The sequence below is a fragment of the Propithecus coquereli genome, unplaced genomic scaffold (assembly GCF_000956105.1).
Source record: "Propithecus coquereli isolate 6110/MARCELLA unplaced genomic scaffold, Pcoq_1.0 Scaffold313, whole genome shotgun sequence".
In the NCBI taxonomy this organism is placed as follows: Eukaryota; Metazoa; Chordata; class Mammalia; order Primates; family Indriidae; genus Propithecus; species Propithecus coquereli.
In genome coordinates, this window is record NW_012148764.1 from 896,832 (window position 1) to 916,351 (window position 19,520).

General features: G+C 37.1%; 1 protein-coding gene across 1 annotated transcript in view; it reads left to right on the forward strand.

Annotated features, from left to right (window-relative positions):
* The window catches only part of GPRC6A (G protein-coupled receptor, class C, group 6, member A), a 25,451-nt gene extending 15,925 nt beyond the window's left edge, over positions 1–9,526 (forward strand). Inside the window, exons 4-6 of the mRNA XM_012650125.1 lie at positions 3,342–3,554; positions 5,850–5,973; positions 8,412–9,526. Coding sequence (XP_012505579.1) covers positions 3,342–3,554; positions 5,850–5,973; positions 8,412–9,526 — 1,452 coding nt within the window. The remainder of the gene's footprint in view (positions 1–3,341; positions 3,555–5,849; positions 5,974–8,411) is intronic.
* Positions 9,527–19,520: the final 9,994 nt, after the last annotated feature.

Genomic DNA, 19,520 nt, shown 5'->3' on the forward strand with positions numbered 1-19,520 from the left:
AGAATGTCTAACAGTCAAACTTCTATTCACATATTTATTTAGCAAATATCTGTTGAATGTCTCAATGTTCCAGGCATTGTGTTGAGGGTTGAAGATATTATGAACAAGACAAAGTTCTCTCCTTGAAGAAGTCATATGTTCAGTAGGGTATACAATCAAACATTTAAGGAGCTGATTACAATGTAGGGTGATGAACTACAACATTTTATATAAGTACAAGGTAGCAAAGAAGCACATAACTGAGGCAGCTAATTCAGTATTACCAATTCAGAGAACATTCTCCAAAAAACATGGCATCTGTGGTGAATACAATGGACAGACAGGAGTTAGCCAGGACAGAAATACTCCAGCAAAATCCCAGAAGAGAGAGCATGACATTTTCAGGGGACAGAGAATAGTGCCATAGAAATGAAGTCTTGCATGAAACTGTAGACAAATAAGACTGGAGGAGTTAGTGAAGGACACATTACTAAAGGCTTGACAATCAGGGCATCTCAAACTTTAATGTGCAGTTGAATTGCCTGGGAGTCTTATTACCATGCAAATGTTAATTCAGTTGTTGCACAGTGGGACCTGACAGTCTGTATTTCTAACAACTGCCCAGCCCAGGTGATGCTGATACTGGTACTACAAAGACCACACTTTAACTATTAATAGAAAGGTTGCAAATTACGTTTTAAGGTTTGGACTTGAGAGAATAAAAGGGAACCAATTAAAGATACTTTTAGGCAGGAGAGTGATGTGATATGTTTTCTATCATAGAATAGCATTCCAATTACAGTGTGAATTGATTAGAGGAACACAATATTGGAGGTAGAAAAACCAATTTGGTAATCTGGGCATAAGATAAGAATGTCTGTACTACAGAAGTGACAGTAAGGATGGAGAGATGTATACTTGGATATTTAAGAGGAAGGTTGAAGAGCATGTGTAGATAGATTGGATGTAAAGGATGACAAAGAGAAGCAAAGATCTTGCAAATGATTTCAAATTTGGGCAACTGGTGCAATTTATTGAGATGAAAACAGAGAGGAAAATGGAAGTGTGTTGTGGAGAAGAAATATTAAGCATTGCATTTTGAAGATGTTGAATTTGAAGATACTATGAGACATGCAAGTGTAGCAATGGTGGTTGCATATTAGTCCAAAGTTAGGAGAGACACGATAGTGATTTTGGAGTGGTAATAATACTAATAACTAATAATTTTTAAGACCTATGATTCTAGGTACTGATATACGTCACCTCTAATCTTTAAAATATTATGGTAGGTCCACAGGACTCATATCCTTTACACTCTATTTTAAAGAAATGGTAAGAGAAGCTGTTATTGGTGGCCATTGTAGCTATTTAGAGATGGAGGGGACCTCGACAATAAAGGTGTAGCTCATGGTCATTCACATAGTTATCAATGAAACTGTCCTAGCCTTAGTTCACTGTGCTTTTTGCTACAGCATAGAACACTACAAAAAAGAAATAGGCATATTTTGGGCACCAGGACAGAGATGTAAGGCTGTTTCCTCTGCTGTTTTAGTGGCATAGATACCTCTTTCCACAGCAAGCTTACTTATGGAGATAGAGCAGACATCAGCACAGTTAGGGGAATGGAAAACAATGTCAACCATAACACCTTAATTAGTGTGGCCTCCAGGCCTTGTGTTCTTAAAAACAGGGCATTACTACACACAAGTGAATAATATAATAATTGAAATACAAATCCCATTCTCTGAATTTTGTAGTGTCAACTTACTGAGAATTTCAGAGTCTCCATGATAAATAATTGATGGAAAAAGCATTTAGTAGCTTAATAACTGGAGTATTAATGTTCAAAATTTACCTTAGTCCAGATTAAATGTTCTGTCATACTTAATGGGGAATGAATGTACTGTTTCATTTGTTTCAACCCTCTTTCCTGTAAGAACAGGTATAAAATTATGCAAGTTTATTTATATTATACAATGTTATCATTTACAGAACATATATGTGTCAGAACTTTACCCTGTAAAACCTAATATAATGCAGGAAAAAATAGGTTGAAATTATTGTTCAAACACAAGAGTGGAAGAGGATATGCTCCCTAAAGAATTGAGTTACTGAGGCTTACATGTGCATATTGCTTAAGGAAGGAACAGAAGAAAAACCTGTACATAGGTAGAAGTAAGAATATTGAAGGTAGGCCCTTATATATCCTTTTGGTTTTTTTCCCTTATTTTTTTTCTCCTAGGTAATTGCAAGAATAAAATTTCATGAGTTAATTCCATCATATCCAATCTAATATCCTCCTTCTTTAAAGTTATCTCATGAATTTACATTCATTAAAAGAACTAGGAAACCTGTGGTGACATATAATAAAATCAATACACACACATAGAGATTTTGCTAAAGTGATATTTGGTCATTGACATGACTTTCATAATTAGTACTTTTACCTTAAAATATAACTTGATATTCTTATATTCTAATGACAAAAATGAAACATTCATAAAAGATTAACTGAAAAGGGACAGAATAGAATAATTCTATTTGAATAAAATAATTTCTGCCTCATTCTAAAGATTTTGCAAAGCCACATGGAACCATAGACTTATGTCGTGAGTGGGCCATTATGAGTGCGTTCAGAGAGGGTATTTACTTGGCCATGCTTATAGATCAAGTTAATAGTGAAGCCAGAATGGCAGCCTGTTCCCCTACCCCCTACCCTCGCGCTCCTCCACTGCAGCACAAGCTCAATATGGCTGCCCCATTTGTCAATAAAACATTTCCTGCCCTAACTGTATCATATACCAGCTCTCACTGTACACATTGAGTAGCAAGACAAGTAATTTTTCAGACATTACATTTCTTTCCTTCCAAGCTAAAAGAAAATGTTCTATGAATTAAATTAGAAATAGAATTTAGAGATCACTTTACTGTGTACCCAGTCTCATTAAAACAGACTAAAGAACCATTGGAAGTAATAAAAAAGAAAGTAATTGTAACTGTCAAGATTGCACTAATGAGAGATAGAAGCCAGGTATCTGCTTGAGAGGACCCATTCTGAAACTGGACAACGTGAATAAACGCAGATTCTCAGAGTTTCAATTTTATAGGCTAGAGAAGCTGCCATGCCTAGAAATTAACTTGCTTTCTCAAACTCACATAGCAAGACTTTGACAGAAATGAAACCAGAACCCAAGTGAAATTTATTCTCAAATTGTTGCCAGGTGGTTAAGAACCCCCTCCCCCAGAATCCTCTTTCTTATTGTTAAGTGATATTCGTTATAAGACAGTGTTATAAATAGAATGATAGAGGTACACTTACAATGTTTATGATCAACATTTGTTTCTGTTTTTGTTTTTTATAGTTACTTGATGTGCTGAAAAATGTGACATTCACTGATGGAGGGAATTCATTTCATTTTGATGCCCATGGGGACTTAAATACTGGATATGATGTTGTGCTCTGGAAGGAGATCAATGACCACATGACTGTCAACAAGATGGCAGAATATGATCTGCAGAATGATGTCTTCATCATCACAGACCAAGAAGCAAAAAATGAGTTCAAGTATCTTCAGGTAATTGTGTTGTAGGCTATTTTTTTGGCATCCAAGTCAAGTTTGTACCTCAACTGCAAAAGTCACTGACCCCACCAGGAACCTCCAGTGATCCTCCTGCCCATTCACTGTCCCCACCTTCCATCCTTAAATTCCGTGGTCAACAGGTGTAATGCTCCCTTGTACCCTCAATTCCCTTACCCCTCTCTCTCTTCATCCTACTTACTCAACAAAAACACAATCCTGGTTAAATTCAACTCTCTGCCTAATCAATATAGCCTCTACATTAATTCCCTAATCAATGTAGCTGGCGTGCGCACACACACACACACACACACACACACACACACAAGGAAAAGGAAAACCTTGCTGACTGTTCTCACTTTAAATTCATGATCTGTAACCTCCAGTGGGCTCTCAATGCTGCGGGCCAGACTATCGCCCTAGGCCATTAGCTCTCCACCTTCCTAGATGGCTATTTTATACTTTCTCTTCTCATCTTTTGGGTTCAATACATCTTCCCCAACCTCACTTTCCATTGATCCTACTTTGTATTATACTAACAAAACTGAAACAATCAGAAGAGACCTCCAGTGTCCCCCTGCTGCCACCTCTGTGCCCATACCCCTGCCTTCTATCTGGCACTGTGGGTGGACTGTCTGCTCCTAGCTCAGGTCAGCTCCTGTACTTCACCTCTGGGTCCCAACCTCTTTCACTTATCGAAGGATATCGCACTGGCAATTTCACATTCTCTCCAGTGTTCTCAATTATTCTCTCTTCTGCATTATCTACAGGGTGATATAAATATGCTGTCATTTCTCCCATCTTAAAAAAAAAGACACTCCATTGTTCCCCCACATCCTCCTCCATGTATTAATACTACCCATTCCTCTATTTCTCCTTACAGCAAAACTTCTGTTGAATACATTCTCTGGCCCCAATTTTTCTCCTTCCATACTCTTTTGAACCCTCTGCAATCCATTCAAATTATTTCTGTCTAGCTCACCAGTGTTAATAAATCCAAATATCATCTTCACTTACCAGCTAATTATTCTCCCCTCCATAAAATACTTTCCTTATTTGCTTCCATGACAGTACACTCCCTTGATTTTCTTCCTATTTCTCTGGCCACTACTTCTCTATCTCCTTTGCTGGTTCCTTGTCATTCACACTACCTCTAACCATTTGGGTGCCCAGGGCTCAGAACCGCTTCTCTTTTTGTCTACGCTTTTCTTTAGTGATCTTACCTGGGCTCAGAGCTTTAAATAATGTCATTGTATAGAGGGGTGAGGACTCCAGGATTTTATCTTCTGACTTCCAACCCAAACAAATACTCAACTGCCTAAGTGACATCTCTACTTGGATGTCTAATAGTCATCTTAACTTAATGTCTCCAAAACAAAGCTCCTGACAGTCTCTCCCAAACCCACCCCCATTTCAATAAATGGCAATCCCCTTCTCCTAGTCACTCATGAAAAGCCCTGCTGGAGTCCTTGCCCCCACTCTCTCAGTCATACTCCATATTCAGTGAGAGTTTCACTTTCAGAATGTGTCCAGAATCTGACCACTTTTTACTCCCCAGCCCACAGCTGCTGCCAATCACTTCTCACCCAGATCATTGTGATCTTCTATTGTATTAATAGAAGGTTGCTAACTGCTCTCTGCCTCCACTCTGACCCCTTAGGTCTGTTCACAAAACAGCAGTCAGAGTAATTCCTGTAAAATATAGTGCTCTGCTCAGAACCCTTCCATGGCCTCCTATTTCTCTCAGGGTAAAAGCCAGTGTCTTTATAAATCCTACATGACCTGCCCTCCCGCTTCCACTGTTCCGCCCTGACCTCATATCCCGCTCCCTTTCCCTACTCTCAACCCCTCCTGCGATCCCACAGGCTTCTTGCCCTTCCATGCATACCTTCCCTTCTAGCTCAATCAAGGACTTTGCACCTGTTGTTTCCTTTGCCGGTAATAATTTTCTCTGTTGTTCATGTGGTTAATTTTCTCACATACTTTCCATCTTTTCTAAAATGTCGTCATCTCAGTGAGGCCTTCTAGGGACTTTCTGAAAGAGCTAATTTCCATAATTTGCTTACAGAAGTTATTAATGTGACAAAAACTGTGTTCTTCCTAAAGCAGTTTCTCTATCTGAAACATTTCATATATTTAAGTTTGTTCATATTTCTTAGGATGGCAAAAAAATCTGTAGTGTTATGAAAAAAGATCAAAATATTATAAAGTATATCTTTAAATTAAGTCAAAGATAATTGGGATAATTTTTCTTAAAATTTTATTTGGGGTTTCTTTTCATTTTTAATATAGCAAATTCAATCTAAATGCTCTCCGGAATGCAGTCCTGGACAAATGAAGAAAACTACAAGAAGTCAACACATCTGCTGCTATGAATGTGTAAACTGTCCTGAAAATCACTACAGTAATCAGACAGGTAATTAAGTCACTATGACATGGATAGTGATACACTTGAACCATTGCTCTTAGGATGATTTTTTTTTTCATGACTTTTATTTTGGTTTATTTTTTCACTTGAAAAGATAAAAAAGCTTCCCATGCTCCTGCTAAATTAAGTTCCTGTGAAATTTCATTTTATCGTGGAATTTGCTCTATTTTATCAACAGATACATGACCAATAAATAATAGAGATGTAAAAATAACTTCATTTCCAAGGGAAAATGTCATTCCTTCACACATACTTTCTCTCTAGGAACTCTTAAAGCAATGCGAGTTCTCTGTCAGTTTTGTCCAGGTATCCCCATAAAGATGTGCTTGGCTTGTAATTGGGGCACAAAAAGTACAAATAAGTAAATGTTGAATTAACTGAACTGATCATAATAGAGACCCAGAGGCACCTGGAGTTAAGATACAGGTGTGCATATCCTGGCGATCTTATTTCTACCAAAAGGCAAAAGTTAAGCGTAAAAAGAATGAAACTTTTCATTCTGTGAGACAAAAGGGGCCAACTACTGACAGAGATGAGATGCTAGTAACTGATTGTTTGACAACCCTATCTTTAACAATTTGACAAGATCAGAGCAAAATACACAATTTAAAGTGCAAGAGTGAGGTCAGCAGCCTTAAGAGCCCTAAAAGGAACTTTCAGCACTTTCCCTGGAGTTAAGCCTACTGTAAAAGCATCATACTCCCTTGTTTATTGTAGCATTCCTATTTGTCTTATATAAAAGAATCCCAGAGCTAGAATAGTTCCAAATGCTTATTCTTTTTTCTTATTGACTTCAAGCAGAGAAGTATACCAATGAAAATATCTCAATATTCATGTTCTGTCATTGTCTCACAAAGATGCTGTTTATCCCAATCCTGAGAGGGACTATGCTGTCTAAATAATTAGATAAGGGGGAGGGTTTCTCAGGCAATATGATATCTAGCAACTATCTTCCAAGTGAGAGAATAAAAACACAAAGAGAGTTATGTAACATTTATTTCCCATAAAGATGCACAGAAGTCTTCCAAGGTTCTATCTGGGTTGTCTTTTGATAACCAGGGCAAGTTGTCTCCAAGAACAAGTGTAAAAGACTGAAGACACCTTGGAGGAAAAGCTAGGAGTTGGGGTAACCCAAAAGGACATCATCTGCTGTTCTTCTGTACATCTCTAGCACAGAGCTCTCACACCTAGATAAGACCAATAATGGTCCACTGAATGAATGAAATGACAGACACTAGCTACTGTTGAGAGGAAAACAGAAAACAATGAATATTTGTAGGGCAAAAGGGTTTGGAAAGAGGAGGAGACTAGAAATGTCATAAAGTGTATAAACAGAAACACAATCTTACTTTGAGGTTAATAAAGAAGAGAATGCAGAAATTCAAAAGTCGAAAGCGCAGTGTGGAGTGTAATCAGGTGAATGCCCTGAGTAGGGCTTTTGGGGAGCTGTTGGGGCCCACTTTCTTTAGGAGGTTGGAATGGGAAGCAAATGCAATCCCACTTTCGGAGACTCTAACATCAATTATTCATGCTGCCCTGCTGTCAGAAGCAGCATAATGCTTTTCAACCTTATCACTGCCAGTGTGAGAGGCTGAAATTCACTAACCTCTGGGGAAAAAATAAACTTTATTTCTTCATCAAGTGTCATTGATTGCAACTTTGTATTATCTTGCTTTTTAGAAAGAGACTTGAAGCTTTTAGGGTGACCCATCCATATTGGGTCTTTTAAAAGAACTAGCCTTAGTCATAATAGCAGCTCCCATATATTGAGTGTCTATTGTGTGCAATCCTCTGTGTGAAGCATTTTATATTTATTATCTCATTGGATGCAGCACCCCAATGAGACAGGGTTTTTTTTTGAGGGAGAGAGAAGAATTTGGAAATAGGCTCAGAAAGTTCAGTTAGTTTATTCAAGATTACAGAAATCATAAGTGGTAGAGAAAGGAAAAGGACTTAAGCTATGCCTGATTCCAAAGCCCTTATTCTTTTTTTTTTTTTATTTCAGGATATTATGAGGGTACAAACATTATGGTTACACTTTATGTCTTTGCCTCACCCAAGCCAGGGTTAGAGGCACGCCCTTCCCCTCTACTATGCTCTTATTCTTAACAGAGTCCCTGAACTACCACCTGTAATAGCAAGTTCCTAAGAGGCTAGCGTCTATCCTGAATATATTACTTTCCTGAAGATTCTCAGCCCAGCTGGCCTTTTTCTTTCTCTTTTTTCTCTTCTTTCCCCTTTCTCCTTTACCCCTTCTCTCTCATTTTCTTTGGGTCTGTGCATGTTTTATTTTAATAAGTAATCAATATGACAATTATTTATATCTGTTTTCTACTCAGGACTATTACTGAGGAGTCGTCTCATTTCCAGTATTGTGGACCTAGTTTAAATGTTTGCAATGTAACTGAATCACCTCTGTCTTTTAGATATGGATCACTGCCTTTTATGCAACAACGAAACTCACTGGGCTCCTGTAAGGAGCACTACGTGCTTTGAAAAGGAAGTGGAATATCTCAACTGGAATGACTCCTTGGCTATTCTGCTCCTGGCCCTCTCCCTACTGGGAATCATATTTGTTCTGGCCATTGGCATAATATTTACGAGAAACCTGAACACGCCCGTTGTGAAATCATCTGGAGGATTAATGGTCTGCTATGTGATCCTCCTCTGTCATTTCCTCAACTTTATCAGCACGGGCTTTTTCGTTGGAGAACCACAAGACTTCACATGTAAAACCAGGCAGACACTGTTTGGTGTGAGCTTTACTCTCTGCATCTCCTGCATTTTGATGAAATCCCTGAAAATTTTGCTAGCCTTCAGCTTTGATCCCAAGTTGCAGAACTTCCTAAAGTGCCTCTATAAACCGATCCCTATTATCTTCACTTGCACAGGTATCCAAGTTGTCATTTGCACACTCTGGCTAACCTTTGCAGCACCTGCTGTAGAGGAGAATGTCTCCTTGCCCAGAGTCATTATCCTGGAATGTGAGGAGGGATCCATACTTGCATTTGGCACCATGCTGGGCTACATTGCCATCCTTGCCTTCGTTTGCTTCATATGTGCTTTCAAAGGCAGGAAATTACCTGAGAATTACAATGAAGCCAAATTCATAACATTTGGCATGCTCATTTACTTCATAGCTTGGATCACATTTATTCCCATCTATGCTACCACATTTGGCAAATACTTGCCAGCTGTAGAAATTATTGTCATTTTAATATCTAACTATGGGATCCTCTGTTGCACATTCTTCCCCAAATGTTATGTTATTATTTGTAAGCAAGAAACTAACACAAAATCAGCCTTTCTCAAGACTATTTACAGTTACTCTTCCCACAGTGTGGACGGACTTGCCATGAGTCATGCTTCACTGGACTCCCTTAACAGCAATATCACAGTGGCCAATCCCAGCTCTAGTGGCAAGTCTGCAACCTGGCAGAAAGGCAAAGATCTTCAGGCACAAGCCTTTGCACACTTGTGCAGAGTAAATACCACAAGTATTTCTAAATCTTTCCCTCGAAAAAGAATTTCAAGTATATGAATGAGCCTTAGGAGATGCCATATTCTGGAATAAAACATTTCTAGGGTCTTTGAATCTAATATGTGCATTTACTTCCCCAGCAAATATGTCACGTGTATTTCTTCACTGCCACCATCTTCAGCAAATTTTGGTTGAACAATTGCTCTGTCCAACCACCTATTTAACAAATAAAATAGAGCCTTCAGCTTGAAACTCCATTCTCTACTACATTCATCAGCCTCCATCTCTGCCTCCTTCCTCTCAGGCACATTGGTAAAGGTTTCTTTGCTATTCAAAGTTATTCCATAATATATTATTCCTATTCCATTCTCTCTCATCTCTTCTCAGACCTCTTCCTATGGCTTCTCCTTCTCCCTTGAACATCTTTGCCTTTCCCATCCACTGCTTAGTGCAGCTAAACAATCACCTCAGCAATTCCCAAGTGCAAAGGAATCTGCATAGGGCACTACAACAGTATCATGAAATGGCACTTAGCCACCCTGGGAGATGATGGGAGGGTTTAAGAGAAGACTAAATAAAGGGTATGATATTTAGGTGAAGCCCTAAAAGATGAGTAAGAGTTAACTCATCAAAGAAAGTACAGAATGGTATTCTAGATAGAGGGGGAAAGCCGGAGCAGCAGCAAAAAGTGTGACAAGAAGTTGCATTCAGAGAACTACAGTCATTTTGGTATTACTAGAGAGGAGTCCTCTTTGGTGTGCAGAGGTTAGGTCATGCATGAATGCTACAGACTGCAGTTTCTTGTGAAAGAGCTTAGGTCTTTATCCTGTGGACAATGGGTGGCCATCAAAGTGTCTGGCAGAAAGGGGACAGGCAGTTCAAAGGCTCATTTTAGAAAGATCACTCTGATACAAATGGAGGATGGAGTCTCCTTAAGAGAGGATTAGGATCTGTACCAGGGAATAGAAATGTATATATAATTCAAGATATATAGGAGGCAGTAATATGTTGGAGGTGGTTGGTGAAGGACAAGTTACAGGTGTCTAGATTGGCTTACTGAAATACGGTATGGGATACAGGAGGGAGAGCTAGTTTAGCATGGTAGGTGGGATATTGAATTTGAGGTGCCTGGAATGTCAAGATGTATCAAACATTCATATGGACATAAGAACACGAGCTCAGGTGATGTTGGTCAGACTGATGATAAAGATTTGGAGGCCATGTTCGCATCCTCCCATCTTTATAAAACAGATAAATGTACAAAATAACTTTGTTCCCCAGTCTTGGCTTTCTCTTTAGCTGCCACTCTCTTTCTTCCTCCTTTTCACAGTTGGATGTTTAGAGGAATAGTGTCATTATTGACTTGGGATCTATTAGTTCTGAGTTTACTAAAATCTGTTTCAGCACCAGTCTGCTGAAATACTTCACAGAAAAGGTATCTGCGACCTTCTTTTTCTCAAATTGAGTGATCATTTTTCAAGTGATTATTTCCCTTCAATCCTAATGGCATTTATTGCGGGGAAGTGGCCAGTGTTCCCTGCAAAAAACTGGGTCCGTTTGGTAGAGTTGCAAGGGATAAGAAAATAATAGAGAGAAATGGAAAATGGAAGAAATAAAAGAATACACTGAGACAAAGATATAGTTTTATAAGTTTATAAAGATTATAGGCAAAGCGGGAGCTCAGGGGGCTTAGACCTCTCCGTTGGTCTCAAAAGCCCCGAATGAGGTCTTACATGGTAACTTATAGAAAATAGTGAACAATCGTCAGGGGTAACAGATTTACATAACAACAGATAGTTCCTCTCAGGTTAACAGATTTTCAAAAGGCTTTTACAGAAGGCTTCTACAGATTCTTTAACTAATTCTATTTACGTGAACAAATGGTTACAAAGTCTTTCAAAGGCTAATTTCTAAATTCTAAGGTAAGTTTATCATTTAAACAGAGGGGTTAAACAGAGATATGTAGGCTCCATGTTCATTAGGTTATTGTGAATGGAGACAGGTAGTCTAGAGTGGTTTAAACAAAAGCTTTGCTTTTAGCCATTCAGGAAGCTGTCGTTTCCGGGAAGCTGTTTGTTCTGGAGGGCACTCCATTGTCAGCTCTCAGCCTATAGTTTTTAACAGATTCACTTGTGCTTTACAAAGCAAATCCAATTCTTTAGGTCTGAGAAACGCGGCGCCTCGTGGGATACAGCCGCTACTGCCTTTCAGAGATACCCTTCCGAGTGCAACAGAATTCGAAATGCAAACCAACATGTTCACATGTTCTTTCAGGGCAAAGCTCTGTAAAACTCTTAAGACAAATCCTGTCCCAAAACACGTTTAATATTAATTCATGGAGTGACAATTTCTGGTCTAAATTCCTCCTCATTGAAATTCCCCTTATTCCCTCCATGATTTTTTAATGCTTTCAACGAGTCAAACTATTCAGTCTGATACAAAGGCTCTTCTGGTTCTACTTTAATACCCTGACAATTCAGTTTTGGTCTCCTTTGCTGGTTTGTCTTCCTCCACTTGACTCTTTAATGTGAGTATTCTCCAGAGTTCCATCTTCAATCTACATCTCTTTTCTCTCCACACACTCTCCTAATACAATATTACCCACCTCCATGTCTTAATTTGACCCAGAGAACTCCCAAAACCACATCTCTGGCCCAGGTCACTCTCCACACAACCTACCTGCCTGTCCCACTGACACTTCAAAGTCAATATGACTAAAATTTAATCCATTTTTTCCTTCTCCTAACTCTCTCCTTCACTTCCTCCTCCTATTTTCCATTTCTCAGCATGTTGCACCACCTTTGGACTAGTTGGACCCCTGGGATTCATCCTTGATTCCACTGTCTGTTTTACCCTCCTGTACCTTTAATTCATCACCCATCTTTTATTTTTTAACACCTACATTTTCTCAAAGTCTTGCCATGTTCTCTATCCCTGTCATCACTTCCTTAATCCAGGCCTTTATCACCTCTTTCATAGATTGTTGCAGTAGTCTCCTAATTTGACTCTGCCTGCAAAGGCTTTACTCTAAACACAGGGGAGATGTAGGAGATCTTGCTACACCTTCTACTCACTTCCACTAGATCTCTTCCTATAGTAAAAACCTCTTCATGTCACTCAAATATTTAAAAATACACAGTAAGTCAAAACTCCTTATCTTGATACCCAGGTCATCAAGTCCAGCACCATCTTCTACTCCTTCCTGCCTGCTGCAGTGCCCTTCAGAAATGGCAGATTGCTGGTACTTGTCAATCCCCACATGCTGCTGTTTTATGCCTCAGAGCTGGGCTCTTCCCTCTGCCTTGATGTCCTCTCCACTCCTTGTCTTCCTAAAACTCTCTAGCTAAATGCACCAGACATGATTCAAGTATCTCTTCTATAAAGTCTTCCTTTCTGCCCCTGTCATAGCATCTATTACACTCGATTACACTGCTTTTATCTTAATTTATTCAACTAACCCTTATTGAGTGCCTATATGTCCAAGGCATAATTCTATGCATAGGGAAAATAAAAAAGATAAATGACAAGTTCTCTGCTGTCAAGGAGTTTACATTCTAGTATTTTTACTGTTTTGCTTTGAGTAATCAATTCTTTAGTAACGGCTCTCTCAACTGCTCTTTCCTCCACTACCACTATAATCATGACCACTAGTAGCACCCCAATTTAGGCTCTTATGACTCATATCTCTCCTGTTAAAAGATTCCAAGCTAGTTACCTACCTTAGAATTCATATTCTAATATACAGAATACATCATTACAGGTCAATCTTTTGCAAGTTCACACCAATACTATCGTTCTTTTATTCAAAGAAATTTAATAACCTCCCATTGCCTTTAGAATTAAGTTAAATTTCCTTAACTTGCTAAACAAGACCTTCCACAGTCTTACCTCAGCATAGACTGAATGTTTTTTAAAAAATCAGAAAACAAACAAGATATTAATCCTAGTTTACTGCTTAGCCTAGATTTATTCACATACAATGTAGTAATAATATCTCATAAAATTGTTAAGGGGGATAAAATATTCTGATGTACATGAAAATGTTAAGAAATGATTATTCTGTTTGTGATTTCACTGACTCATTGCTCTGTTGATATGAAAACAGTTTCTCCTATTGACATGAGGGCAAAGCTGTAAAGAGAGTTTCCAGATTCTTGAGTGTGGTCACACAAAACAAAATCCCACCACTGTTGTGCCAATAGAACAATAAAAGACACATTGTTTCATAAGAGTTGTGAGTTTACAGTTACATAGCTTTCAACAATTGTTCCAGAGGAAAAAAATCCTATTCGATATAAGAAATTGAGTTCTAAATTCCTTGAACCCCAAAAGCCAAAACTAATCTTTGCCATCATATAAAATGAACAAGTAAGAAAATGACTATTTTACTTTTCATTTTTCTTTTAACTTCTGAAGTTCTTAAATTCAAATGGATGTAAGTTAAAAGATTTTTTTGCTCTTCTTGGAATAAAGGATTTCCTTCCCTTTTTATTACAAAGGCAATAAGTATTATTTTAAAAATAAGCAAAAAAATGCAGAAAAAAGTGCCAATAATTCCAACCAACAAACAATCCTCCATTACATAAGTACGCAACTCTTTACAGGTTGTTTTGACAAAGTTCAAATCATTATTTAGACATAAACTTTTCCATTAGTCAAGACAAACTGATCCAGGGGAAAAGCACTTAGAATTCAGTGTCAGACTAACTCATATAGTTATCTCTTTACCCTGCCCACAGAGACACACATAGTAAAATATTTTGTAGTTAAAATGGGGAGTAGGGGAAAAATACACATTGCACCACAGCCTTTACTGGCAAGATAAAACCAGAAACGAGTCAGCTTGGGTGAGAAGATCTCAAGAGCAAGATCCAAGTATAGTTCTTATCTGTGTGTCTGGGTTTTGTACAAGGCCGCCCCAAAATTAGTATTCCGTAAATGTCGAATGAGTAATGTTAACATTTTCATGAATATTCTTGAAATCTTGGTCAACACAGTAACTCAATGACTGTTTTCCAACCTTCCCCTCTGATATTAGAGTCTCCACATCTCCTTAAGTGTCTTTAATCCAAATCTTCAGATATCCCCCTACTGCCATTGTCAGCAAAATAAAACTTCCAGAAAGTTAGAGTAGAAAACAATTAATTGTATAATCCTCAAAACTTGGGAGAAAGGAAAACGTAGAATAAGTATATAGACAATTAAACATAGAAGTGAAAAGTGGAGCTTCCATTGTGACATGAAAAAGAAAGGAGTATTCCCAACCCCTACTTCTTTTCCCCTTCTTGCTGGCCCTATATAGAAACAGAGCAGCCACCTTGAACCATGATGTGGAATCTGCAAGAAGATGGCAGAGCAACGAGATTGAAGAAGCTTTGTTGTCCAGCACTCAGGATCTGACTTTTCAGCCCTGGATCCCTTATGCTTAAAATATATGCAACAATAACAAACAGTTTGATAAATTCTGTCTGCTTTAATGAGTGGCTAAGCACAAAACCAAAATGAAGAATTAGAAGAATCAGAATCAATACAGCAAGTAGATGCATTCACATCCACAAGCCTCTTGTAGGAAAATCTCAGGTGATTGAAAATTCTCACATTTCATAACTTCTCTTATTTTTCCTGGTAACCTGGCAGTACATTTCCAGCCAAAATCAGATTATTAGGAAATTAATTTTTTAGACCTAAAAACAAGTTCAAATACATTCTCATTTTTACAGATAGTAATTTTTTTCACATCTGTAAATACGTGGACTTGATCTGTTTTTCTGCTTGCTAGACATAGAAGGGCATGACTAAAAAATATACAAGTCTAAACTGCGAAATCCATTCTACAATTTTTTAAAATTTTATTTTAATTGACAAATAAAATTATATATATTTATGGAGTACAATTGTGATGTTTCGATATGTTTACAATGTGGAATGATTAAATCATGCTGATTAACAAATCAATCATCTCATGTACTTATTTTTTGTGGTGAAAACATTTACAATCTACTTTTGGGGGGAAATTTTGAAATATACAATACATTGTTATTTATTATCGTCACCATTCTGTGCAATAGACCACTAAAGTTTATTCCTCCTGTCTGATTGAAACTTCATATCCTTTAATCATTTCCGCTTTCCCCATCTACACTCCACTTCCCCAGCCTTTGGTAACCACCATTCTACCCTCTACTTCTGTCAGTTCAACTGTTTTAAATTCCACATGTGAGACCATGAAGTATGTGTGTTTGTGTGCCTGGTTTATTCCACTTAGCATAGTGTCCTCTGGGTTCATACATGTTGTCACAAAAGACAGGATTTCCCCCTTTTTAAAGCCTAAATAGTACTTCTCCAGTCTGCAATTAACCGGTGGGTCTGTGGTAGAATATTTCTCATCTAAAGAGCTCTCCATTGTAAATACCCACACAAAAGAAAACATGGGAGCCAAATTCTGGAAGTTGCCAGTGTAAAACCAGTAAAATCTAGCATATGAGAAAAATTGCTATGTCCTTTCATGAGACTAAATAGAAATGAGAGCAGCTAGGGAGTAAGAGAGCAATGTTGGTAAACAGCAAAGAAAAAGTGAAGTGTTGATGGATTCAATTTATTACATTTACAACCACCTATTTCCAACATGAATGACATGAATTTTACAAAAATAAAATATGTTTAAAGGAATAGTGGTTGCTTTTGTACTAAATTTAGCTGTGGGCATCACAACAGACAAGAGATGTGGACACCATAGTCCTCAACAAGCACAATGATATTGGAAATTTTATAGTCTAGGAGGCTTGTTTTCTGTTCTCAGCTCTTGCATATTTGATATGCAACCTTACAAGCACCCATCCCTCTTCTCCTCAATTCTTTGAGGAATCTCCCCACTTCATGTGCCACTGGGAAGGTTGTCAAGCCAGCATGGTGGAAAAGTGGCTCAGACTGAGCCAGAAGAGTCCTTGTGGATCCTTTCTGCTCTTGGAGAAAAACAGAAAGACTCCCCCCGATTTTGGTTTGTGAATGATGGGACTTCCGACCATCATCTTTCCTGCATGTGAAAGAAACCTATTTGAAGCAGAAGATAAGAAGGTCAAAATGAAAAGGGAAAGAGAGAGGGAAGAGAAGGAGACAATGAGAGAATGAGAAAGAAAGAGAGAGAGACAATATTACCTGATCACCTTGATCCCGCTGTGTCTAAAGCTAAGCATCCTTATACTTCTTACTATGAGATCCAATAAATTTTCCCTTTTTTCTTCAGCTTATTTTTCATGTATTTCTATGATGTGAAACTAAAGAATCATGACCAAAATGCTTGCATTTCACATCAATGATTACATTTTCCCACCTGTAAAATGAAAGGTATGGACTAAATTATTTCAAATTTCCCTATTTTGAGTCCAAAATTCTATAGTTCTAGATTAATTGCATGTTACTTCAGGACAAGGCTCTTATGTCACCTGTTTTGGTATCCAGAATTTCTGGCACATAGTAGGCTCTCAATTTCTTGTATTAAATTGAAGAAAATGGTCTGGTCACTCTCTAAACCAGTTACCTCTTATTTTCGCTTACTTATTCCCCCTCTGTATCTCCAATAAAACACAATGTCAGGCAAATGTTCACAGGTTTCCCTTCCTTGGGAAGGGAGCTAAATCATGCTGGTTAAGTAAACAAATGTATTTCATCCCCAAATGAGAAACACATATTGTACTACTGATCTTATACCATGGAAAATGTAATAATCCAAAGGAATTATTTATTATTGATATAATCCAATCTACAGAGAAAAATTATTAATTATCCCATTAATAATGAACTTTCAGATTGATATTTCTTGCTTTCTGTATGTAGAAAATAGGGAAAATGTAAAAGGACTTATTGGATCATAGTTAAAAGAAGCATAAACCAAGTTTTGGAACTGTAGCTCATGCTTCTATTAATGTTTGGACTTTTTTTTCTTTCGAGTACTTTTTAAAAAGTATAAATACACACACACACACACACACACACACACACACACACACACACCATTTGACCTTCCAGAATGGGGGAGAAAATAAGAATTCTCTCTGCTAAGATACAAGAGTGAGGCTTCTTTTCCTGTTCTCCGAGACACAGTGTGTACTGTGCTTTGGGGCTAACCCTAATAATCTAGGTTACAGCTCACCCAGAGTGAAATTTTCAAGACCCTAAATAAATGCTTACAACGAAGTTCTAGTATAAGCTGAAAAAAACAGAAGTTTGAAGTTAGATACATAACTAAGGGTTTCAGTGGTAACAAAGGGGAGGAAATTTGACTATCCTATTGTCAGTGGGCCTGGGTGAGATGAATTGCTATATAAAAGCAATGATTGTCCAAGAAGTCTCAATATTTATATAATATATATACTTATAAATCATACACATGCATTTCTACTATTAATATTTTCTGTTAACTAAACTTTTCACTATAACAATACACAAAGAGTTTGGGAGGGAAAAGTGAGGGAGAAGGGTTTGTCACAGAACTGTCTTTTCCTCATAGTAAATATCCTCAGGAATGTTAGAAGGAGAAACACCATATACAAACAGTATTCTCTGAAGTTCCTTGCCAGGAAAATGTCTATATTTCCTTGTCCTTGGTATTACATTTGTACAATATTTTTAACTTCTCTAAAAAATTTTCATGATATTGTTACCAAACCTTAATAGTGTCTTAGATTTTTTACATAAAAAATGATGATAAAAATGCCCATCCAGTCTACCACATGAGGTTATTATGAAGATCAGAAGAGATAATACACATTAAAGTACTTTGAAAGCTATAAACCACTATTCAAAATATTATTACTATCCTCATCACTGTTAGTATTTATTTTCACAACAATCTTGTGAGGTGGGTAACTATTACTAAGGAGGAAATTAAGGAACAGTAAGATTAAGTGTCTTGTTTAAAGTTGTACATCTGTTTAATGGCCAGGTTGAAATGAATTCAGACATCCTGACTTGTTTTTGGAATGTCAGGTCATGTACAATGAAAATCAGAAAAAGAAAAGATTTCCGGAATTTTATATGAACACTTTTTTTCATACCTTTTATCTACAGTGTTTAAACTTGAAAGAAAGAGAGAGACAGAGAAACAGAAAGAGAGAGGTTAAATAATATCACAGCCATCCAAGTCAAAAAATAAGGGTAAGAATCATAAACCTGTTTCTCCAGTGAATTAACCAAAACAAGACATGGAATAGGAGGAAGGGCTGGGTTCCACAGAGTGTTTACTCAACCATAAAGAGACAGATCTTTTCAGACCTGAAAAGTATGTTAAATTTGTTAGTTTGGAAGTAGGAATTATTATATACTATAGAAGAAAAGATCATTCAGAACAATTTTTTGAAGGCCATTTTGTCAATATCACAATTAAAGAAAAACATAGTTGCTGACTTAGCAATTCTACTGCTAGGAATTCTGAAACGAATTCTAAACTATACAGAGATTTGTTTATGTACAGGATTCTTTGCGATAATCTTTTAAATAATAAAAAATTTCAAAAACTTCAAATAACTTAAATGTCCATAAATAATCAACTATATAAATTATGGTACATTTTAATGAAAGACTATTCAGCCATTTTAAAAAGTGAGGTAAGTTTATATGAATAGATATTAAGACCCAGTCATTGTGAATGAAGGAACTAGTTGCAGAGTAGCATAATTTTTGTATAATATATATACGGATTGGAAAGACGTATAGCTAACTGATAATACCGGCTTCCCCTAAAGAATGAGTGATTGAGTAGACTTTCTATATTTCATTATTGTTTTGATTTTCATTACAACAAACAAGCTTTATTTCAGAAGAAAGTGTGAATAAAATGCCATTTCTTAACCTTTCCATTTACTGATTTAGTGTAATCACAATGAAAATCATAAAAAAGATGCTGTATAAAACACAAATATGAAAATACATGCAAAAGAATATTCTTAAAAATAATAATATAATAAAGGTGGGAGAAGCATGAGGAGACGTTAGTCCTTTCAGGTAAAGTAACTAACAATAATTAAATGATGTAATACTAGTGTAAAAATAAGCATAA